We start from the raw sequence: 24,702 nt of genomic DNA, 5'->3' as shown, positions 1-24,702 counted from the left end.
ATTATCAGTCTACCTTCCTCCCCTCCGTGCAATACAGCACTCACCGATTATCAGTCTACCTTCCTCCCCTCCATGCAATACAGCACTCACCGATTGTCAGTCTACCTTCCTCCCCTCCATGCAATACAGCACTCACCGATTATCAGTCTACCTTCCTCCCCTCCATGCAATACAGCACTCACCGATTATCAGTCTACCTTCCTCCCCTCCATGCAATACAGCACTCACCGATTGTCAGTCGACCTTCCTCCCCTCCGTGCAATACAGCACTCACCGATTGTCAGTCTACCTTCCTCCCCTCCGTGCAATACAGCACTCACCGATTGTCAGTCTACCTTCCTCCCCTCCGTGCAATACAGCACTCACCGATTGTCAGTCTACCTTCCTCCCCTCCGTGCAATACAGCACTCACCGATTGTCAGTCTACCTTCCTCCCCTGTGTGCAATACAGCACTCACCGATTGTCAATGGCCTCCCGCACCATGCATCAAAAACTGAAAATGGGCTCAACCAAATAAGCATGGTCCTGTTGCGCACTGCCATACTAGGCTGAGAGATCTCTAACGAGATTGCTAACAGGGCTGTTCAGTCACTGCGAGCACTAGCATCACACGACGTCAAAATTCAAAAAACGACGTTTACCTTATTTTATCATGATCTTTTGTGGAATCCAAAGTGACCTCTCATGGAAACACAGTTGAGAAACCCTGGTGTATAGTGAAACCATCATTCTGAATTACTGCGTCCGGTACGGAAGGGGTTAACCAGGATTAAGCAGAGGAAGCATGCAGTCCTAATGTCCCTCTAATACAGCACCCTAGCTCTGAGATCGTCAATTTTATTTACCAGAGGCTAGTGGGTGTTCAGTAATGTGATTCTCTGAAAATTTACATGAATATTGCTCTGCAGGCTAATTGTTCAATGTTATTGTGTAGTGTCTTTGAGATGTTTCAGTTATAGATATTACTGCTGGGACAAGCGGTAATCTGTTCATGTTCCATAGTCTTTCAATTTCCTCTTCTGGTGTTTTCACTCACTGATTTTTGTATGTTATGTGTGTTAGAATGGCTATATCCATTAAATAGGTTGTTCTTGCTCGTAAAATAATTTGTAGGTCTCAAACTGAATCAGGCTTCTATTTATAGTAAGCATGGTGTCTTTTATGAGCTTGTATTTTAAAGCAAGATTTTGGTGAATGATGTTTGCCACTTGATCGTGTCCGTGTAAGTAATCAGATTGAGTTAAACTGCTGCTGTCATTAGGGGACAGGTTGCTGGATCCAAGCACAGGACACAGGCACTGAAGTACTAGGGACAGGTCAGGAACAACCAAATGAGAGACAAGACGTGGAGACCGTGGTGTGCATGAGGGACATGACATTCAAGGTGATGCTGGGGTTCCGAGAGTGTTAGAGTTCAGGCGAGGCAGGATCCTGGAGTTCACTGGGCGGGCCGCATAACTCCTGAGCAGGGCCCAGACCTCCCAGGCAGGAACACAGGGGTCTGAGCAGGTCACAGGGCATCTGGGTAGGTTGCAGGGCACAACCCATCAGCATCAAGGGATGGAAAGGGGCAGAGTCCCCCACCAGGTAACAGCAGTCCAGCCAGGCTTGCCTGACAGGGGCAAGGGATAGGAAGGGAACTAGGTCCAGGGTGACTGCCAGACTTACTCAAAGAACTCATCTTTAACAAGGGGAACTCCAAGCCAGAGCATAACAATCTTCCCCTCCAACTCCACTCAATCCCAGAGCTCCCTATATACACCGCCAGCCGATGGGCATCAGGTGCGCCTCCTTGTGCCCCAACAAGCCACGATGATCCACAGGTGTCACTAATAGGGCTCAAAGGCGAAAGGAGGGACGGCTACAAAACCCGGAGCCCAGTGTCCACGGACTGGATTATCAAGACCCGGAATGCGGGTTCTGGAACGGACCATAACAGCTGCAAGATCCTGTAACGTGTTGGATTGCTTCTGGTTTCTTTTGGGATTTTCTGTTTTTATCATCTTGAATTTACTGGTCATTTATTATGTATTTTTGATCATTTCTTGTGTGTTAACGACCTGGTCCTGTATCGTCACATGGAACCCCTCTGTTTCTGGGAAGAGGTCTGCAACTCTTAGCCAGGTGTAACACACCTCCATTTCAACATCTATTCCTCCCAGATCGTGAAGATGTCTTCCATGAAATGTCATGCTTATCCATTGGTTAACATTTTCTTCTACAGAATTAATAGAATTTGTTAATAATTTCTTCATTTATCTGGCTGTGCTTTCATTTAATTTTAGTAGTATGTACATCTTATCAGAATTGCATATCTCACATGGAGTGCTGCATCCTGTTTCAATTGATAAAAATATATCCAATTTTAATTTCACTGTTGTGTAAATGTGTTACGTCTGTATTCCTCGTCCTCATTCTGTCCTAGGAAGTGTCAATCCAAGTGTGTTCAAGTGTACAAAGTGTTTTGTAAAGTTTGTCATTAATGCTTTTATTTTTCTTTGTAAGTTATCCAGCTAGGTGTTGGTTGAAAGCATTTTGCCAGAAGAGTACGTTAATATGCGAATAGTGAAAGTGTTTATTTTCTTATATTTTAACTATTGAGCTCTGTTTAGCAGTTTTTATTCAGGCAGGCAGTAAATTCTGTTGAAAGGCTTTCCTTTATCACACCAGATCTGTTTTCTTTGCTTGTTGATATTCCAAATAATTATATGTTTTATATTCATCGATAAGTTGTATTGCTACCTTCTGCTCTGCTTTCTATTCTACCAGCTCTGTTGCACCCTTCTTTATGAATTATGTTCTCCATTTATCCAGTCCAAGGTCCTTGTTTGTATCTTTTAAAAATAGTTCTATTATTTGACTTAATTGCATTAGCTTTACTGATGATGGAGCATATAATTTCAAGTTGTCCAATATATAGAAGGTGGGTCAAGGTGTAATCCATTTGGTTGTTTCTCATTTGATGCCCTAATTTCATCTAATTCAGTAAATTAGAGAGCAGGTTTAAAGCCAGATAAAGCCATAGTCGGCTTAGAGAGATATCCTGGAAAATGCCTCAGTTTGTTCTGATAATGATGGTTCTTTTTGGTTGTTTTTAGGTAAGATAATTATAGTACACTAATATTTCATCAGATGTTGATGGAATTTCAAAACTTATACCAATAATTACAAATAATATTACGGTCACTACTTCAACAATTGTGAGTATTTTATAAAACATCTTTTAACATACCCGTTGTAACTTCAGGTGTTCCTGTATCTTCAATTGTGTGAGTGTGGCTTGGAGGCAACTTCCAGGTGGAGGTGTTTCCATGCTGTTGCTGCCCTTGTCCTTTTTGCTTATGGAGTTGGAGATTCCCTCCAGGGAGTATTCGGATCACAGAGTTATACAGCACAGAAACAGGTCCTTCAGATCAACTCAGCCACGTTGACCAATTTGCTCACCTGTGCAGGTACAACTTGCCTGCATTGGTGCATATTTGCAATCCAGGTACCTGTCTAAAAGTCTTCCAAACACTGGAATTGTACCGACATTTACAAATTCCTCTGGCAGCTTGTTCTGTATACCCACCACACTCCGTGTGGAAAAATGTGCTCCTCAGGTCCCCTCTTTCCTCTCTCATCCTAAATCTATGCCCTCTCATTTTAAACTCCTCTGCTATATGCAGGATACTGTGACCCTCCACCTTATCCATGCTTCTCATGATTTTACAAACCTCTAAAATGTCATCCATCAGTTTCCTTCATCTTGGAGAATTTTTATTTTTAAGGAGGTTACATTTGAGATTATAATTTCTGTTAGTTCTATGAAATGACACGAGTTATTTAGCAATGACTTTACGTTGATTTGCCAATTCCAATGAGAATAAATTTCTCAGCACCCCAACATTAAATAATTTCCCCTGTTATGTACTCGTGGGTAGCTTGTACCTGTCACGTGACCATGATGTAATTGAGGCTATGCTGGAGATGAGGTAATGGTCTTGTGATGGTGGAGTGTCATTTTCCCGCCAGTGAGAGGTCATGTGATAGTTTTTTTTCCAACAGGGTATGAAAGGAGAACCCCACCCTGTGACGTGGGCAGTTCGTGGCTGAATTCGCCACTGACTCCATGTTGCTGCGTATTCCGATATTAAGACATAGTTTTGTTTAAAAGTGGAGTTTTACTTTCTGTTTCAAGTCTCAAAGGTTAGTGCCAGCAGTTTTGCTACAATACTGCCAGTTTGGTCAGTGGAGAGTGAAGATTTTAAAGGAGTTCAGAAATCCCGAAGGATTGGGAAAGTTAATGTCGACGGTGAAACAGATTCGAACTTTGTTTAATCTTTGCACGAGGAATTAGTAATGAGTATTCATGATAACTCCTGTTCTGCCAGAAGAGCAGAGGGTTGGATACAAAGTTTTGTCAAAGAAAGGTCAGTGCCTTTAAGCCGTTTTATTTCCTTCGATCGTAAATCCTCTGGAGAATAACATACTTCAGCTGGGATCAGCAGTAACTCCACGAAAGAGAATTTAAATCATTTCAAGAAGTCTCTCCTTTAACGGACTGTGTAGGCATTTGGACTTTCGCATTACTACTTCCAGGAACTGTTTTCGCATTCTCGCTTTAAGAACTGTTCGAGCTGCCGTATCACAGCAGACTTCCGGTTAAGTTAATCGTTTGTTTACTTTTGGGTTTTTTACAGTGTTTAATAAATGTTTTATTTGTTATAAAAAAAACTGTCTCAAATCATGTGTTCATTGTTGCTGATTTGTAACACTCCATTTTCTTGTAGCTATCAAGTCAAGCAAGTCACTTTTATTGTAACTTCAACCATAACTGCTGGTACAGTACATACTAAAAATGAGACAACATTTTTCAGGACCATGGTATTACATGACACAGTACAAAAACTAGATTGAACTATGTAAAAAAACAACACGGAGAAAGCTACACTAGGCTACAGGCTTACGCAGGACTGCGTAAAGTGCACAAAAACAGTGCAGGCATTACAATAAATAATAAACAGGACAATAGGGCAAGGTGTCAGTCCAGGCTTTGGGTATTGAGGAGTCTGATAGCTTGGGGGAAGAAACTGTTACATAGTCTGGTCGTGAGAGCCTGAATGCTTCGGAGCCTTTTCCCAGACGGCAGGAGGGAGAAAAGATTGTATGAGGGGTGCATGGGGTCCTTCATAATGCTGTTTTCTTTGCGGATGCAGTCTGTAGTGTAAATGTCCATGATGACGGGAAGAGAGACCCTGATAATCTTCTCAGCTGACCTCACTATCCGCTACAGGGTCTTGTGAACTAAAATGGTGCCATTTCCGAACCAGGCAGTGATGCAGCTGCTCAGGATGCTCTCAATACAACCCCTGTAGAATGTGATGAGGATGGGGGGTGGGAGATGGACTTTCCTCAGCCTTCGCAGGAAGTAGAGACGCTGCTGGGCTTTCTTTGCTATGGAGCTGGTGCTGAGGGACCAGGTGAGATTCTCTGCCAGGTGAACACCAAGAAATTTGGTGCTCTTAACGATCTCTACCAAGGAGCCGTCGATGTTCAGCGGGGAGTGGTCACTCCGTGCCCTCCTGAAGTCAACAACCATCTCTTTTGTTTTGCTCACATTAAGAGACAGGTTGTTGGCTCTGCACCAGTGCGTTAGCCGCTGCACCTCCTCTCTGTAAACTGACTCATCGTTCTTGCTGATGAAACTCACCACGGTCGTGTCATCGGCAAACTTGATGATATGGTTCGAGCTGTATGTTGCAGCACAGTCGTGGGTCAGCAGAGTGAACAGCAGTGGACTGAGCACGCAACCCTGGGGAGCCCCCGTGCTCAGAGTGATGGTGTTGGAGATGCTGCTCCCGATCCGGACTGACTGAGATCTCCCAGTCAGGAAGTCTAGGATCCAGTTGCAGAGGGAGGTGTTCAGGCCCAGTAGGCTCAGCTTTCCAATCAGTTTCTGAGGGATGATTGTGTTGAATGCTGAACTGAAGTCTATGAACAGCATCCAAACATATGTGTCTTTTTTGTCCAGGTGGGTTAGGGCCTGGTGGACGGTGGTCGCAATGGCGCCATCTGTTGAGCGGTTGGGATGGTACAAATCACAATTTGTCGAAGACCGTTAGTGGTAGAAAGATTTCAACATGAACCCAGTCATGTGCTTTGGGATGTTATTTGTTTCTTAGAGCTCATCCTTCACTCCAAAGTACACAGAAATGTGAATTAAATCTGCAAAGGTTCTTCTGTCCTTACATGAGCATCCCTCAACAAGCCTTGAGAAAGGATTCAAATTTAGCTCAGATTGTTTTTGCTATATGTATTCAAGTGCTAGACCCTTTCATACTGTTATAGTATTACGTAGTAAGAAGTTATTTCTCTAGCACCAGAACTCGCTCCAATCCTCTTCTGGGCCATTTCCTATAACCTGAATTCCCAAAGTATTTCCACTTCTACTTTCAAAATCCCAGTGATCTACTTCTACAGTATTCTGGGATAGACAATTCCAGAGAATCACCATCCTCTGCAAGACTTATGTTTCAGATCTTATTACATGAGTTTGGATCTGTGTTTACTGAGATTTAAATTATCCTGACATACTTCTTTTTTGTAAACTTTCCTTGGAAGATTCTACAACTTCAAATAATTCCACATCAATTTCAACTCAAACTTCAGCCTACACAATTCTCCTACACAGAGAATCATAGATGTGTTCAAACTATCCAGCACATTTCTGTCCATGTCTTCTTGTTTACACTGGTCTCAACTTTGGTAGAATTCATCCTGATTTCATCAGAAAGTGCTGCTTTCTGTGCTGTTTAACACCCTATCTCTATTTATGTTGTTCATACTTTGTGAAGTCATTTCACAAAACCATCAGAATCATGGAACTCATAAAGATAGATATTTGTACTCATTAAATTCACTGGAAATAAATTCAGAAATGGTGCACAGTGCCTCACAATAAACACAATAACACAAGAGGCAAAGAACAACTTCCTATTAAGTTTGTATTTTTCAGCCTCCTATGAATCATCATAATGTTATCTGTTAACTGGAACCAACCACGGTAAAACAATTTAATGTAGTTCTCAGATTATGATTGCTGCTCTATTGTGATTTCCAGTGGAATCAGGGTAAATGAATCAGATGAGCTGATAGTGTCATCAAAGGTATTTTATTACCTCCATAAACATTTCAACAAGATAAAATCAGATTTTCAAGAGCAACTTTTAGAAGTCCCTCATGCGCCTGAAGGACCCAATCATTGAATTGTAGCCTCCCCAGGCACTGTATCTCCTGTATTCCCCGGGTCTCAGGAAGTACTGTCGGCCTCTGTAGTTGGGATGTTCATAGAAGATCCAGTAACCATCCATCACCTGACAGGAGTGGATGTCACGGTAACGGAAACGATCGTAGACAGAGGGACAGTCATCCATGAATTCCATCATCTGCCCTCCAAAGTCAGGCCTTTCGTAAATCCTCATCCTGTAGGTGTTCCCTCGGTACTGGAATAAGGAAATAAGTGTAGTTTTTGTCATGGTATTTTGCCAGTCATTCACTCATTGTATACTACATCTGAACACAATTTCATAAACTGGACATTGACTTCGGTGGGAAAAAAATTGGATGCAATTTGATTATTTCACTAACTATCTACCACAACGATGCCTTCAACTGGCATTGCTGCTGGTTCAAACAAAAGCTGAAGGAAAACACAGGTAGAAAATATGAGAAATTCTGCATTTAGAACAAGGAATGTAGGACAGTAGAGCACAGGAAGAGGCCTTTTGGCCCACGGTGTTGTGCTGAACCAATGAAATCATTCAATTTAAATTTATTTGGTCATTTAAGTTAAATGGATGACTAAACTAATCTCTCCTGCTTAAACAATATGCATATCGTTCCACTTCCCTCACATTCATGTGCTTATCCAAACATCTCTTAAACGTCCCAAATGTATCTTCCTCTATCATCACTCTGGGCAGTGCATTCCAGGCACCCGCCTCTCTCTGTAGAAAAATCTTGCCCCTCACATCTCCTTTGAACTCACACTGTTATGCATGTCCTCTGGTATGAGATATTTTAACCCTAAGAAAAGATGCTGCCTGTCTACTATAGCTATGCCTCTCATACATTTATAAACCACTATCAGGTCTCCCCTTGACCACCGCCGCTCCAGAGAAAACAGTCAGTCCAACCTTCCATTATGTCATTATAACACATGCCATCGAAACCAGGCAGCATCCTGATAAGCTGCTTCAGCATCCACTCCAAGCTCTCGACGTCATTCCTACAACATTGTGACCAAAACTGTATACCATACTCCAGATGGGTAGAAAGATGTGAAAGTGTTGGTCAAGTTTCCAGCTATCATTTCTCTTGGCTCTCTCAACAATCAGGGATATATTCCATTAGGCCCTGGAGACTTACCCACCTTAGTGCTCTTTATGAAACTCAACACTACTTCCTCCTTCATCTCAAAATGCCCAAGTATTTGAATAAACTCATCCATTAGGCAGTTGATAGGCCAATTCCCCATTTTCAAAGCCAAACTGAAAAAAGTCAAATGCCCTGAAAAAAAATTGAAACTTACATAAGGGAAGCTGCGACAGGACCTGATTGTGTCATTGAATCCCATCCAGCGCTGGTAGTCAGGATACTCTCCCCTGCTCAGGACATACTGGTATCCCATGTAGTTGGGTCTCTCGTACAACACCCACCAGTCACTCTCAACACGGATGGAGTTACAGCGGCTGAAGTAAGGGGAGAGGTCGGCACAGTCGGAGCTGCACTCATAGTGCCGACCCTGGAAGTTCCTGTCCTCGTAGAAGATGATCTGTGGGAAGAAGCATATCTGTGTTAATAGTTGCTCAGGTGTTCATGGAGAATTCTCATTTAGTTCATTTACTGAGTAGCCCTTGCCTTTCCCATTTTGAACACAGTGAGTCTGGTAACCAACTGAACGTTTCACTGCTGAACACAAGTTGGTATTTATATGCAGGTAGAAAGGCCTCACTAGGCAGTTTCTTGTTATTCTGGTGACATCAGCAAAATGCAGCAAAATCCTTTTTTCATTTATTGTAGAAAAACAACAGAAAGACATTTGTTGCATCGTGGATTCTTTCAGTTGTGCTTTCTTATCATTTTAATTGTTTGTTAAACCAAACAGTTCAGGAACATTCACAGCTACATATCACCCAGGTCCATTCACAAAGATCAAAGTAACATTCTGAATCACTTTCCCAAACTGCCTACTTTGAGGAGACACCTTATTAAACTGACAAACATCTTTTGAAAATCCATCTGTATAATTTCTGTCACACAACACTGATCAGCCACTTCTATTCTTTCATGAGCAAATTCAGCCAGATGAGTCAAACGTGTTTTGTCTTCAATAATATTTGTTGCTTCTCCCTTCATAACCCCCTTGATCCTTCCAGGTGAGAGTAAATATTGCCTTTCGCAGTGGTTTCTTGTAGTTTCCTCCACTTACTTCTCTTGGTGAACACGTTGAACAGTCCAAGCCTTCCACTCTCCTGTCATTGAAAAAATATACACATACACTCAGCATTTCAATGACCTCCACATTCCAGATTTCGTCACCACATTTGTGATATCCCATTCCTTTTAGTTCATTTTTCTGATGTGAAAAAAGTCAATCAATCAATACTAGTCTTAAATGAGTATATCTCTACAAGATCATTCATTTCCCCAAATAGAACCACTGATTAAATCATGAGATCTGCTACCTGCTGAGGGCCAGATTAGTGCCATTCTTTTCTGGTGACAAAGAAAGTTACAAGAGGTCCAACTACAATCTCCAGAAAACCACCTCATGAGCAAAGTAACAATTCTGGGCTAAACTTGAATCAATGAAGGATGCTTTACAGCTGTGGCAGGGCTTGAATACTATCACTTCTTACAAAATGTAATCAAGCTCACTTTGGCCATCAAAATATTGAAGAACCATCACAAAGTGCCTCAAGTCCAAATGACCCTGTGATTTCAGTCTTTGAGGCTAATGTGAGAGCATCCTTCAGGAGGGTAAACACACAGCAATCATCTAGCCCAAATGAGGCTCCTGGCCAAATACTAAAAACTAGTGCTGAGTGTTCACTGAGATATTTAACCACTGTCTGAAGTACCTATTTGCTTCAAGCAGAAAACAATGATGATGGTATTTAAGGAGAACATGGTAACCTGCTTCAATGCCCATTATCCATTAGCACTTACATCAACAGTGATGAAGTGTTTTGAGAGGTTGGTTATGAAACCTATCAGCCCCTGGCTGAGAAGCAACTTGGATCTGCTCCAACAGTTCCAAAGCAGATTCCAATCCATTGCTACTTCACTCCATCCTGGAATATCTGGAGAGCAAAGATCCGTACAACAGGATGCTCTTTATTGACCACAGCTCATCATCCAATTGTATCATCCCCTCTAATCAATAAGCTTTAAGACATTGGCCTCAATTCATCCTTGAGTAATTGGATCCTCAATCTCCTTACTCAAAGGGAAAATACTACAAGAAGTACTGGATAAGGCCCACTCCATCGCAGATAAAGTTCTCCCCACTCTTGCACGCATCTACATGGAGCATTGTCGCAGGAAAGCAGCTGACCTCAGTCTGTTTGGATTGGCAAAAAATTCTCCTCCACAACCTCCATCAGCACAAGTCCACCACAAGTCTGTGTGTCCAGCCTCTTGCACTACTCGATTATGAAAATTCAGACTGACATCCAAAACCTTATCAAATTTCTATAGTTGTGTGGTAGAGAGTATATTGACTAGTTGTATCACAGCTTTGTATGGAAACACCAATGCTCTTCAAGGGAAGTACTACAAAAAGTAATGGAATAGGAACGCAACACTGGAAGAACTCAACAGGTCAGGCAGCATCCGTGAGAAAAGAGTAGCCAACGTTTCGGGCCGAGACCCTTCATCAGGAATGGGGAGGAAGAGAGGACCGAAGCCCAGTAATAGAGAGAGGGGAGGGAGTAGGGCCTAGAGGCGCCAGGTGGAAAACCAGAGGAAAGATAAAGGGGGGAGAAGGAGGGGATAAGCATGAAAGAACTGTAGAGATAAAGAAGCAGAAAGTTGAAAGGGGAGAGAGGCAGAGAGGGACCTGGGATAGGGGAAGGGGGAGGGGGAGGGAATTACTGGAAATTGGAGAATTCAATGTTCATACCACCAGACTGGAGGCTACCCAGACAGTAGATGAGGTGTTGCTCCTCCAACCTGAGTTTGGCCTCATCATGGCAGTAGAGGAGGCCATGTATGGACATATCTAGATGGGAATGAGAGGCAGAGTTGAAGTGGGTGGCAACCAGGAGGTCCTGTCTATTGTGACGGAAGGAGCATTGGTGCTCAACGAAGCGGTCCCCCAATCTGCGTCGGGTCTCGCCGATGTAGAGGAAGCCGCACCGGGAGCACTGGATGCAATAGACAACTCCAGCAGACTCGCGGGTGAAGTGTTGCCTCACTGGAAGGACTGTCTGGGGCCTGGAATGGTGGTAAGGGGGGAGGTGTGGGGACAGGTGTAGCATTTGCGCTTGCAGGGATAAGTGCCAGGTGGGAGTTCTGTGGGGAGGGACGTGTGGACCAGGAAGTCGCGGAGGGAACGATTCCTGCGAAAAGCTGAGAGGGACAGGAAGGGAAAGATGTGCTCGGTGGTGGGGTACTGTTGAAGGTGGTGGAAGTTGCGGAGGATAATATGTTGGATCCGGAGGCTGGTGGGGTGGTAGGTGAGGACAAGGGGAACCCTGTCCCTGTTGTGGTGACAGGAGGATGGGGTGAGGGCTGAAGTGCGGGAAGTGGAGGAGATGTGGGTGAGGGCATCTTTGATGATGCCCAAAGGGAAACCACGATCCTGAAAGAAAGAGGACGTTTGAGAAGTCCTGGAACGGAAAGCCTCATCCTGGGAGCAGATGTGGCGGAGACGGAGCAACTGGGAATAGGGAATGGCATTTTTGCATTGGGCAGGGTGGGAAGAGATATAGTCAAGATAGTTATGGGAGTCAGTGGGTTTGTAGAAAACCCACAACAAGTAGTGGATATGGCCCTCCCCACCACTGAGCACATCTACACACACCGATGTCACAGGAAAGCAGCATCCATCATTTGAGACCCCCCACCACCCAAGTCTTGCTCTCTTCTTACTGCTGCTATCAGAAAGAAGGTACTGGAGACTCAGGATTCACACCACTAGTTTTAGGAGCAGTTATTAATCCTCATGTCTTGAACAAGAGGGCAAGATTTCACTCAATTGCACTTGTCTCATCACTGAACTGTTCCCACAACCTATGGACTCACTTTCAAGGTCTCATTATCTCATGTTCTCAAAATTTATTGCTTATTTACTAAATACTATCTTTTCACTCAGCTGAAGCTGGTAAATCCTGAGTTACAGTCAGAGGCAAGCACGCTCATTTCTCAATTGCACAGAACTTTTCAGACTATTCTAGTGCTGTTCAGTATTGTGGATTTCAGAAGCATCTGCTCAAATTGTTTAACGCAATTCTGTAGTGGCTTTGGGATGATACCAACTGTAGAAATTACTAATGGGACAATGTATAACTTGTTCATGATCTACAGACATCCATTTTCCTTTTTTAATTCAGCATATTTCTGATGTTCTTCACTTGTTGAGTTCTGTATGTTATCGGTGTTTGGAATGGCAATATCTGCTAAGTAAATTGTTCTAGCTTGTTTATCTTATAACCATGTAACAATTACAGCACGGAAACAGGCCATCTCGGCCCTTCTGGTCTGTGCTGAATGCTTACTCTCACCTAGTCCCACTGACCCGCACTCAGCCCTTAACCCTCCATTCCTTTCCTGTCCATATACCTATCCAATTTTACTTTAAATGACAATACCGAACCTGCCTCTACCACTTCTACTGGAAGCTCGTTCCACACAGCTACCACTCACTGAGTCAAGAAATTCCCCCTTGTGTTACCCTTAAACTTCTGCCCCCTAACTTTCAACTCATGTCCTCTTGTTTGAATCTCCCCTACTCTCAATGGAAAAGGCCTATCCACGTCAACTCTATCTATCCTCTTCATAATTTTAAATACCTCTATCAAGTCCCCCCTCAATCTTCTACACTCCAAAGAATAAAGACCTAACTTGTTCAATCTTTCCCTGTAACTTAGGTGCTGAACCCCAGGTAACATTCTAGTAAATCTTCTCTGTACTCTCTCTATTTTGTTGACATCTTTCCTATAATTCGGTGAGCAGAACTGTACACAGTACTCCAAATTCGGCCTTACCAATGCCTTGTACAATTTTAACATTACATCCCAACTCTTATACTCAATGCAGCGATTTATAAAGGGCAACGTACCAACAGCTTTCTTCACCACCCTATCCACATGAGATTCCACCTTCAGGGAACTATGCACCATTATTCCTAGATCTCTCTGTTCTACTGCATTCTTCAATGCCCTACCATTTATCATGTGCATCCTATTTGGATTATTCCCACCAAAGTTTAGCACCTCGGAGTCAGCAGGAGACGCTCATGGAGTGAGCATTGTTTCAGATTCGCTCCATAACCTTTACTTTTTTTAACCTATGATCACCCTTATTTAACTTACTTTTACCTACACCAAAAGATTCTTGCTACTTTTTTGGACTTATCTTTAAGAATTTATTGTGAATTTTGAAGAAATGAATACAGAAATGGCTCTTAGATCTAAAGGGCGAGAACCTGGGAAAGATCCTAACGGGAACGGGAAGAAGAAAAAGACCGATCCTAAGCGCACTGAATTGACTTATGAAATCTTATTGGAGGTTTTAAATTAAAAATTTGAAGAACAACGACAAATTTTCAAACAAGATATAAAGGCCTTTCAGGATTATATGGATAAGATGGATTCAGTAGTTAACCAGCAACAAGCTCTAATCGCAACTTTGCAAGAGGATGCTCGGAAGCGAGACTTGATAACCGAAAAACTGGAGCAGAAATTATCTTCGACGATTAAACAGGTAGAAACACTTAAAGCCAAGAGTGTCGACTTTGAGAATCGGTCCAGAAGACAGAACTTATGCATACTTGGTCTTCCGGAAGGTATTGAACAAGGGGACCCCTCGAAGTACTTTGCTCAACTTTTAAAGGATGCGTTCCCTTCTGTATTCCCAGACAGTCCTCCGTTACTCGATCGCGCTCACAGAATTATGCGTCAATCACCAAGTGCTTCAGCTAAACCACCGGTTGTAATTGTCCGATTTCATTATGTGCATGTTAAAGAGCAACTTATTCGTGTGGCTCGGCGTGTAGGGATGGTCAAATTCCAAGAATTCAATTTTCGATTAGTGGAGGATTTTAGTCCAGAAGTAATGAAGACAAGGCTTCTTTTTAAACCTCTGATGTCCGAATGTTATGAGAAAAATCTAAAACCTGCACTCTTATACCCTGCGAAGCTCAGAATCTCGCCTCCCAATGCATCTCGGCATGTTTTCTTTTCTACATCTGAAGCGAGAAGCTTTCTGAATGAGAACTTCCCTACTGCTGCAGATTCTCATCTCTAATAAATGAGTGATTTTGATCGTTGCAAGATGGTTTTTGTTTCCAAAGCCAGATTTTGTTTCTGGCTATTGGTGTAGGTTTACTCTATATTTTATATTCTAGTTAAAGTTTTTTTTTGATGTACTAATCTTTTTATTTTACTTACTTTAATCACTGTACTTTATCTTTGGTCATTATTATTAATCCTTCGAAGGCGAATTTTTTTTTACTAAGATGGCGGTTTCTTCTCTAAAATATTTTTGGCTTTTTTTTATTTCGCCATTTTTTTTTCTCTCGTCTTCTTCCTATAATGCATTTCTTATCACAGTTTAAATTTTTTTTTGGTTTGTTTGGGTTTTAACCCGATTTATAAGTTACTAGTGATTATATTCTTTTTGTTTTTTTTACTAGCAATTATATTAAGAAGTTTGGTTTTAGTATAGTGATTATTATTTCTTTAGAGTTTGGGTGGATCTTTTTTATCCTTTATATATGGAGTTGCCTTATGCTGATATGGGGATAGATTTAGTTTCATTTCTCTTTTTTCCCAGCCTTTTCCTGGCTGGGGAGGACTTTTCTCCTTTTGGGTTGTGGGTGGGGTATCTTTTTCTAAATCTTATGTTCTTTACACCAGTTTTTTTTAGTTTTTTCATTTGGGCTGATTTTAAACTACTAAAATGTCCGCGATGTCGTCACTTCCGGGTCCACCCCTTATTTTTGTTCCTCTTCCGGGTGCATGAGTTCATAATTTGGTTAACCCTTTATATACCAAAGGGTTGATTTCAGAAATATGGCTCAGACCATTAATTTTGTCTCTTGGAATACTAATGGCTTAAACCATCCGATTAAATGGAAAAAGATTTTCAAAGTATTCCAAAGACTGAATGCACATATTATTTTTGCACAAGAAACTCATGTGAGGAAAGAGGATAATTATTGCTTTTTTAGGTTTTGGAGGGATCAACAGTATCATTCGAATTCGAATGCCAAAGTAAAGGGAGTTTCAATTTTTATTGACTCCTCTATTGCATTTGTCCAACACGATATTTTTTCGGATCCGAATGGTAGATTTTTGTTAATTACTGGCTTACTTTTTAACAAAAAGGTTGCTATGGTTAATGTTTATGCTCCAAATGTGGATTATCCCGATTTTTTTAAGTCCTTATTTACTTCTCTACCTAATCTAAATGAATATAAGTTAATAATGGGTGGTGACTTTAATTGTTGTTTAAATCCTTTGTTGGATAGATCTATATCTACTCAGACATTGCCTAATAAGTCAGCCACTTATATTAACTCTTTTTTGACTGATAATGGAATTTTTGATATTTGGAGATTTCGGCATTCTAAGGACAAAGAGTTTTCATTTTTCTCACATGTTTATCATTCCTACTCGAGAATTGATTATTTTTTTATTGACTCTTGTTTTATTCCATTGGTAATTGGTTGTAATTATGATATTATAGCCATCTCTGACCATGCTCCATTAAAACTTTCTATTAAATTTACGGATACAGCTTCTAGTGCTAGACAATGGTGATTTGATTCTACCTTACTGCAAGATCCGGATTTTATTAAATTTATGAAGGAACAGATTGATTTCTTCTGTTCAACTAATTCCACGGATGATATTTCTTGCGGAACACTTTGGGACACTTTTAAAGCATATATACGTGGACAGATTATCTCCTAATCCATTGGTCTGAGAAAACGCATTAAGAAGGAAACTCTTTTATTGGTTGATAAAATTAAAGAGATTGACAAGAAATATTCTACTACTCCTAGTAAGGAGCTTTACAAACAAAGGGTTGAACTTCAAATGGAACATAGTTTATTACTTACATCTTCGATTGAAAATCAATTAATGAAAACCAGATTTGATTTTTATATACATAGTGATAAATCAGGTAAACTGTTAGCTAGTCAATTGAAGAATGCTTTGGTTAAACGTCAAATTACTAAGATTCGTCAGCAGAATGGGGATCTGACAGTTAACCATGATGAGATAAACAAATCTTTTCAAGATTTTTATACCTCCCTGTATCATTCTGAATTCCCTCATGATTATAATACCATGTATGATTTTCTTGGGAAATTGAATTTTCCAAAATTATCATCAGATGATCTTTCAATATTAGAAACTCCTATTACGGATGCAGAAATTAAAGGGGTTTTTCCTCTATGAATTCTGGGAAAGCACCAGGTCCAGATGGGTATATAGTAGAATTTTTTAAATGTTTTTCCACTACTCTTTCTCCTTGGTTATGCAGGGTTTTTGAAGAAGCAGTTAGATTGGGTAATCTGCCACAATCTTTTTATAGAACTTCCATTTCTTTAATATTGAAGAAAGATAAAGACCCTACTGACTGTGCATCCTATAGACCAATATTTTTATTGAATGTAGATTCCAAGATCTTTTCCAAGTTACTGGCATCCAGGCTGGAGAAGGTATTACCTCAAATTATCTCAGAAGATCAAACTGGTTTTATTAAAAATCGTTATTCTTTTTTCAATGTTAGGAGATTATTGAATATTGTTTATACTCCTTCTCATAGCACTTCAAAATGTGTCATTTCATTAGATGCGGAGAAAGCATTTGATAGAGTTGAATGGCCATACTTATTTACTGTGCTTGAGAAGTTTAATTTTAGTCCAACGTTCATTTCCTGGATTAAACTGATATATCATACTCCAGTAGCTGCAGTGCTTACTAACAATCAAAGATCTCCCTTTTTTCGTTTATTTCGGGGTACTAGATAAGGTTGTCCTCTTAGTCCATTATTATTTGATATTGCTTTAGAACCCTTGGCAATTGCTATCAGAGAATCACAGAACATTTTTGGCATTAATCATGGGACGGATATACATAAGCTATCATTATATGCAGATGATTTATTATTATTTATTTCTGACCCTGAGAAATCCATTCCTGCAGTTATATCATTGTTGGCTCAATTTAGTAATTTTTCCGGGTATAAATTAAATCTTAATAAGAGTGAATTGTTTCCTTTAAATAGACAGGTTCCAATTTATGGAAATTTACCTTTTAAATTAGTTAATGACTCTTTTATTTACTTAGGGATTAAAATCACAAAAAACTATAAGGACTTATTTAAGGTTAATTTTTTACCCCTAATCGATCAGATTAAATGTTTGTTTACTAAATGGTCACCAGTATCTTTATCTCTGATAGGTCGGATTAATGCTATTAAGACGGTTATTTTACCCAAGTTTTTATATATATTTCAAGCGGTACCAATTTTTATTCCAAAATCTTTTTTTGCTAATGCTGATTCAAAAATTTCCTCATATATATGGCAGAATAAAAATCCTAGATTAGGTAAAAAATATTTACAGAAGGCAAGGAAGGAAGGTGGATTGGCATTGCCTAATTTTAGATTTTATTATTGGGCAGTCAATATCCTATATTTGATATGTTGGTTAAAGGATTGGGATTTATCTTTTAGCCCTCATTAGGTGAACCTGGAAATTAAATCTGTACAAGGATTTTCATTGGGTTCTATTTTAGGGTCTTCTCTTCCTTTTGCTGTTTCTAAATTGCAGAAATGAAATGACAATCTGATAGTTAAACATACTTTACGTATATGGTTTCAATTTCGGAAATTTTTTGGGTTGACTCAGTTTGTTTTAAATATTCCTATTGTATCCAATTGCTTTTTTTATCCTTCTATTATAGACCAAGCTTATTCAGCTTGGAAGACTAAAGGATTATTACGATTTTCTGATTTATTTTTGGATAATTGTTTCATGTCTTTTGAACAATTATCTAATAAATATAATTTGCCTAGATTTCATTTTTTTAGATAGTTACAGATTAGGAATTTCTTAAATACTGTACTTCCTACCTTTCCAAATCTTGTGTCTTCAGGTATTTTGGAGAATTTGTTTGAACTAAATCCTTCTCAGAAAGGGCTAATATCAAAACTTTACAATATAATTATGAAGATACATTCAGAGCCCTTCTATAAGATTAAAAATGATTGAAAAAGAAAGAAAACAAAATTTAGCACCTCACACTTATCAGCATTAAACTCCATCTGCCATTGTTCAGCCCACTCTTCTAACTGGTCTAAATCTCTTTGCAAACTTTGAAAACCTACTTCATTATCCACAACGCCACCTACCTTAGTATCATCTGCATACTTACTAATCCAATTTACCACCCCATCATCCAGATCTTTAATGTATATGACAAACAACATTGGACCCAGTACAGATCCCTGAGGCACACCACTAGTCACCGGCCTCCAAAATGACAAACAGTTATCCACCACTACTCTCTGGCATCTCCCATCCAGCCACTGTTGAATCCATTTTACTACTTCAATATTAATACCTAACGATTGAACCTTCCTAACTAACCTTCCATGCGGAACCTTGTCAAAGGCCTTACTGAAGTCCATATAGACAGCATCCACTGCTTTACCCTTGTCAGCTTTCCTCATAACCTCTTCAAAAAATTCAATAAGATTTGTCAAACATGACCTTCCATGCACAAATCCATGTCGACTGTTCCTAATCAGACCCTATCTGTCCAGATAATTATATATGCCATCTCTAAGAATAATTTCCATTAATTTACTATTGTACTAATCTTGTACTATTATGTCCAGACGATTAAGATGGATTGTCTGATCAGTAATAACAAATCAAGCCAAATGTAATTTGTAGGACTCTGAATCTAAAACTGGATAAAGCTTGATTTATAGTAAAGTGTGGTGTCTTTTGCGAGTTTGTACTTTAAAGCAAGTTTTGTTTTTTATGTGCAAGAGGAGGCATTTTGGGGATCAATGGGCTTGATCCATTTTATTCACTTTTTGTGTGGGAGGAGGGATTTGGGGGTCGATGTACCTGATCCGTTTAGCTCAGTGTTTGTGCAGGAGGAGGGATTTTGAGGATGTCAATGTGCCTGTTTTGTTTTTCTTCATTTTATTGCAGAGAGGTGGGATTTGAGGGCTGATGATCCTGCTACCTTTCTTTTCTTTTTTTTTGTGGCTACCTGGAAAAATGAAGAAATTCAGAGTTATATACTTTGAAAATAAAATGAACCTTTGAACCTTTGAACTTTTGATTTTGGTGAATGATGTTTTCCATTTGATTGCGCCTATATGAGTAATCAGATTGAGTTAAACAGCTACAGAGTCCTGTAACGTATTGGATTGTTTCTGTTTTCTCTTGGCATTTTCTGCTTTTATTGCCTTGAATTTATTGTTTTTTTAATTAGGTATTTTTGATAATTTTTTTGTGTTAACCATCTGATCTTGTTTTGTCACAAGAATCCTTCTGTTTCTGTCTTCAGCTCTGAGCCAGGTATTCAATGCTTCCTTGTCAATATCTAGTCTGCTTAGAATGTGAGGAGGTCTTCCATGGAGGGTCACGCTCTTCCATTGGTTAACTTTTTCTTCAATAGTGATATTTTCTTCATTTATCTGGGTTCGACATTCATTTAAGTTTAGTTGTGTGTATTTCTTATCAAAATTGCATATGCTAACATGCAATGCTGAATCTTGTTTTAATTGATGAAACTATATCATTAGAAGTTTTATCCAACTGTTGCATAAATTCATTACATCTGTTATTCCTCATTCTCATCTGCTCCTAGGGAGTGTTAGTCGAAGTGTATTCAATTGTACATGGTGTTTTCCAAAATTTCTCAATACAGTTCTTATTTTTCTTTGTAAGTTTTCCAGATCAGTTTCATACTAATATTTCGTGCCAAAACAGTACATTAAAATGCCTGTAGCTAAAGAGTTTATTGCCTTTGTTATATTTTTACTATTCAGCTCTGTTTGGTAGATTTTCTTGAGTCTAGGAGTAAATTCTTTTGAAAGGTTTCCCTTTCTATTTTTTTGGCTTGTTGATATCCTAGATACTTACATATTTCATAATTTTCCATCAGTTATATTGTACCCTGCTGCTCTGTTTTGTATTCAATTAGCTCTAGTGCCCTTTCTTTATGTTTAATATTCTGCTCTTACCTAGTCCAAAGTTTATATTTATGTATTCTGAAAGTACATCTACTATTTCAATTAATTGCTTTAGTGTTATGGATGAAGGAGTATATATAGAGGTGTGACAAGGTTAATTCACTTGGTTGTTCAAGAGGAAGTGTTTCCATGTCTCTATTTATGTTGTTTACACTTTTGTGAAGTCATTTCACAAAACCATCAGAATGGACACAATTACATAAGAGGCAAAGAACAACTTTCTATTAATTTTATATTTTTCTAACTCCTATGAATTATCATAATGTTAATTAGAACCAACTGTTGTAAAGCAATTTAATGTTGTCCTCAAATTATTACTGTTCTATTGTGATCTCCAGTAGAATCAGGGTAAATCAATCAAATGAGCTGATAATGTCATCAGAGGTACTTTATTGCCTCTATAAATATTTCAACAAAATAAAATCAGATTTTTAAGAGTGATTTTTAGAAGTCCCTCATGCGCCTGAAGGACCCGATCATTGAGTTGTAGCCACCCCAGTCACTGTACTTCCTGTATTCCCCGGGTCTCAGGAAGTACTGTCGGCCTCTGTAGTTGGGTTGTTCATAGAAGATCCAGTAACCATCCATCACCTGACAGGAGTGGATGTCACGGTAACGGAAACGATCATAGACGGAGGGACAGTCTTCCATGAATTCCATCATCTGCCCTGCAAAGTCAGGCCTCTCGTAAATCCTCATCCTGTAGTTTCCACCTCGGTACTGGAATAAGAAACACAAAGTTTTAGTAATGACGTTTTGCAGGGTATTCACTCATTACACACTACATCTGAAAATCAATTCATAGACTGGACATTGACTTCAATGGAAATAAAGTCAGATGCAATTTGATCATTTTATTTATTATCTGCCTCAACGATGTCTTGAACTGGCATTGCTGCTGGTTCAAACATAACTTAAAGGAAACCACATGCAGAAATATGACAAATTCTGCATTTAGAACATCAGTGCACAGGAAAGGGCTCTTTGGCCCATGATATTGTGCTTAACAATATATTTAGTTGGCTATTTAAATTAAATGGCCAACTAAACTAATTCCTTCTGTGCGAACAATGTCCATATCGTTCCACCTCCCTTACATTCATGTGCCTATCTAAGAATCTCTTAAAAGCCGTCAATGAACCTGTCCCTAACATCACCCCGAGCAGTGCATTCCAGGCACCTACCTCTCTCTGTGTAAAAAACTTGTCCCTCACACCTCCTTTGAACTCACACCCTCTCACCTTAAATATTTCAACATGTCTTGTGACAGGAGATATTTTAGCCATGGGAAAAATATACTTTCTGTCTACTCTATCCGTGCCTCTCATGAACTTATAAAACTATCTGGTCTCCCCTCAACCTCCAGGGAAGACAACTCAAGTTTGTCCGATCTCTCATTATAGCTCATGCCCTCTAAACCAGGCAGCATCCTGATAAGTTTCTGCTGCATCCTCTCCATTCTCAACATCGTTCATATAATGGTGTGACCAAAACTGTATGCAGAACTTTGGGCTGTGAGAAAAGACATGAAGACGTTGGTGCAAATGCCAGCAATCTCATCTCTTGCCTCTCACAACAAGCTGGGGTATATTGCATCATGCCCAGGGGCTTATTTACCCTAATATTGAGAAACCCAACACTACCTCCAGCTTAACCTCGAAATACCCGAGCACATTATTACACTCGGACATATTTAATACCTATTAGGCACTTGCTAGGCAAATTCTCATTTTCAGAGCCAATCTGCAAAAGATCAAATTCCCTAAAAAAAAATTAAAACTTACATATGGGTAACTGCGACAGGACTTGACACAGTCATTGAATCCCATCCAGCGCTGGTAGTCAGGATACTCTCCCCTGCTCAGGACATACTGGTATCCCATGTAATTGGGTCTCTCGTACACCACCCACCAGTCACTGTCAACACGGATGGAGTTACAGCGGCTGAAGTAAGGGGAGAGGTCGGCACAGTCGGAGCTGCACTCATAGTGCCGACCCTGGAAGTTCCTGTCCTCGTAGAAGATGATCTGTGGGAAGAAACATATCTGTGTTAATAGTTGCTCAGGTGTTCATGGAGAATTCTCATTTAGTTCATTTACTGAGTAGCCCTTGCCTTTCCCATTTTGAACACAGTGAGTCTGGTAACCAACTGAACGTTTCACTGCTGAACACAAGTTGGTATTTATATGCAGGTAGAAAGGCCTCACTAGGCAGTTTCTTGTTGTTCTGGTGATGCAACATTAAACATCAGCAAAATGTAACAAAATCCTTTTTTTTTTGTTATTGTAGAAACACAACAGAAAGACATTTGTTGCATCGTGGATTCTTTCAGTTGTGCTTCCTTATCATTTTAATTGTTGTATAAACCAAACAGTTCAGGAACATTCACAGCTACATTTTACCCAGATCCATTCACCTAGGTCAAAGTAGCATTCTGGTGCTCTTTCCTAAACATACCTTATTAAAATGTGAAACTTCTTCTGAAAATCCATCTGTCCAGCTTCTGCTGCACAACACTGATCAGCCACCTCAATCAGCAAATTCAACCAGATGAGTCAGACATCATTTACCTTCAATAATCTCTGCTGCCTCTCCCTTCATAACCCCCTTGATCCTCCAAGTGAGAGTTAATATTGCCTTTCACAATGGTTCCTTGTAGTTTTCCCACCTCCGGTATTCATTACGCTTGCTCCACTTCTCTTGTTGAACATGTTGAACAGTCCAAGCCTTCCACTCTCCTGTCATTGAAGAACTATACACATACACTCAGCATTTCAATTACCTCCACATTCTGGATTTCCTCACCATCCCTGTGATACCTCATTCATTTTCTGATGTGAGAAAGGCCAATAGTCAATAATAATAATAATACGTATTTTATTGATCCTGAGTGGGAAATACGTTTGTTACAGCAGCAGCATTTAAAAACACACTTAACAGTACAGAATAATACACATGATAATAATTTACCAATGTGCAATTGTCGTGGCTATCCCTTGAGATCAAGGATGATGGTCTTTGTTCCATTTCCACAGAGCGAAGATGCCTGTGCATATATTTGTTCAACGTGTACTTGATGTTGCACTCCAAGAAGCACACGATAATTCACAAATCAACCAACTGATTCCAGTAGCACGGAAACCACGACAATTGGAGCTGATGGATTCGTTGCAGCCTTCATCCGCCTTCACAGCTGTTGAGTTCAAAGTAACTTTGTCCGCCTGTTCCACCGTTGAGGTCTTGGTTGGATTGTCCTTTGTCAGGGAACTCACCCTCAACCTTATGGCCATGAGTGACCCTACCAGGAGAAGAGCTCCAGACGGCATCGATCTCAGGATCTCAGGACCACACAAGCTTCTCCACCACGACAAGGTGACAATCCACAGTGACAATAATAATGCATGAAATAATAATACAGAGACTATTGTATGATGATGTGTGTTCTCCTGCCACACAGAGATGAACTGTTCTATATGCTTATTGTACTTGGTAGGAATGATTTTCTGTAACGATCCTTGTGACAGGGGAGCTGAATGAGCCTGTTCTAAAGGATGCTCCGCTGCTTATTCAGTAGGTCATGGAGAGGATGTGCCAGATTGTCCATGAGGGATAACCATTTGCTTAGCGAGCTCCTCTCCATCACTATCTCAAAAGAGCCAAGTATGTATCTAGCCTTTTAATGAGTTTATTTTGCATCACCAACACCGATGCTGCTCCCCCAACATAAAGCCGCAAGGAAGACTGCACACACTACGACAGACTGATGAAAGATCTCCAACATCTCAGCTTCCTTAGAAAGTAGAGTCTGCTCATCCCCTTTTTGTAAGCAGCCTTGGGGTTGGTTTTCCAGTCAAGTCTGTTGTCAAAGTGAACACCCAAGTATTTGTACTCCTCCACCAGCACAACCTCTTCTCTCAGAATGTGCACAGGAATGGTCACAGTCCTCTTCCTCCTAAACTCAATCATCATCTCCCTGGTTTTGGCCACATTCGGGAGCAGGTGATTCCTCTCTCACTTCGCCACAAAGCTGTCCACCAGACCTCTGTACTCTGACTCCTGCTCATCTCTGAAGCACCCAACTACCACAGAGTGGCAAATGGCAAGACTCAGATTTGCACTGAAAGTCCGAGGTGTTCAGTATGAACAGAAATGGAGACTGGATAGTCCCTTATGCCACTCCAGTGCCACTTACTACCACTTCA

At 40.2% G+C, this 24,702-nt stretch overlaps 3 protein-coding genes across 3 annotated transcripts in view; all 3 read right to left on the bottom strand.

The window, feature by feature from the left end:
- LOC140728313 (gamma-crystallin S-1-like) overlaps positions 1-24,702 on the bottom strand; it is a 120,190-nt gene that overhangs the window by 59,125 nt on the left and 36,363 nt on the right. The window lies entirely within an intron of this gene.
- LOC140727427 (gamma-crystallin S-1-like) lies at positions 7,136-10,321 on the bottom strand. Its single transcript, XM_073044706.1, has 3 exons — positions 10,214-10,321; positions 8,574-8,816; positions 7,136-7,485 (listed from the first exon to the last, which is right to left on the bottom strand). The coding sequence occupies exons 1-3, from the start codon at positions 10,319-10,321 to the stop codon at positions 7,210-7,212; spliced, it is 627 nt and encodes a 208-aa protein (XP_072900807.1). The 3' UTR covers positions 7,136-7,209.
- On the bottom strand, positions 20,874-23,211 carry LOC140727426 (gamma-crystallin S-1-like). Its single transcript, XM_073044705.1, has 3 exons — positions 23,185-23,211; positions 22,285-22,527; positions 20,874-21,220 (listed from the first exon to the last, which is right to left on the bottom strand). The coding sequence occupies exons 1-3, from the start codon at positions 23,209-23,211 to the stop codon at positions 20,945-20,947; spliced, it is 546 nt and encodes a 181-aa protein (XP_072900806.1). The 3' UTR covers positions 20,874-20,944.

Source organism: Hemitrygon akajei, chromosome 5 (genome assembly GCF_048418815.1).
Source record: "Hemitrygon akajei chromosome 5, sHemAka1.3, whole genome shotgun sequence".
Lineage (NCBI taxonomy): Eukaryota > Metazoa > Chordata > Chondrichthyes > Myliobatiformes > Dasyatidae > Hemitrygon > Hemitrygon akajei.
The sequence above is the reverse complement of the archived record's forward strand: the minus strand, read 5'-3'. Positions and strand labels throughout refer to the sequence as shown.

Bases quoted from the DNA above. Each gene is read 5' to 3' on its own strand.
- LOC140727427 (XM_073044706.1), bottom strand. From the start codon at position 10,321: ATGGATTGGAATCTGCTTTGGAACTGTTGGAGCAGATCCAAGTTGCTT. The intron at 8,817-10,213 runs GTAAGTGCTAAT...TTCTTCCCACAG, and splicing joins AACACTTCATCACTGTTGAT to ATCATCTTCTACGAGGACAG. The intron at 7,486-8,573 runs GTAAGTTTCAAT...TCCTTATTCCAG, and splicing joins CCTGTCGCAGCTTCCCTTAT to TACCGAGGGAACACCTACAG.
- LOC140727426 (XM_073044705.1), bottom strand. From the start codon at position 23,211: ATGTTCAACAAGAGAAGTGGAGCAAGC. The intron at 22,528-23,184 runs GTAATGAATACC...TTCTTCCCACAG, and splicing joins ACAAGAGAAGTGGAGCAAGC to ATCATCTTCTACGAGGACAG. The intron at 21,221-22,284 runs GTAAGTTTTAAT...TTCTTATTCCAG, and splicing joins CCTGTCGCAGTTACCCATAT to TACCGAGGTGGAAACTACAG.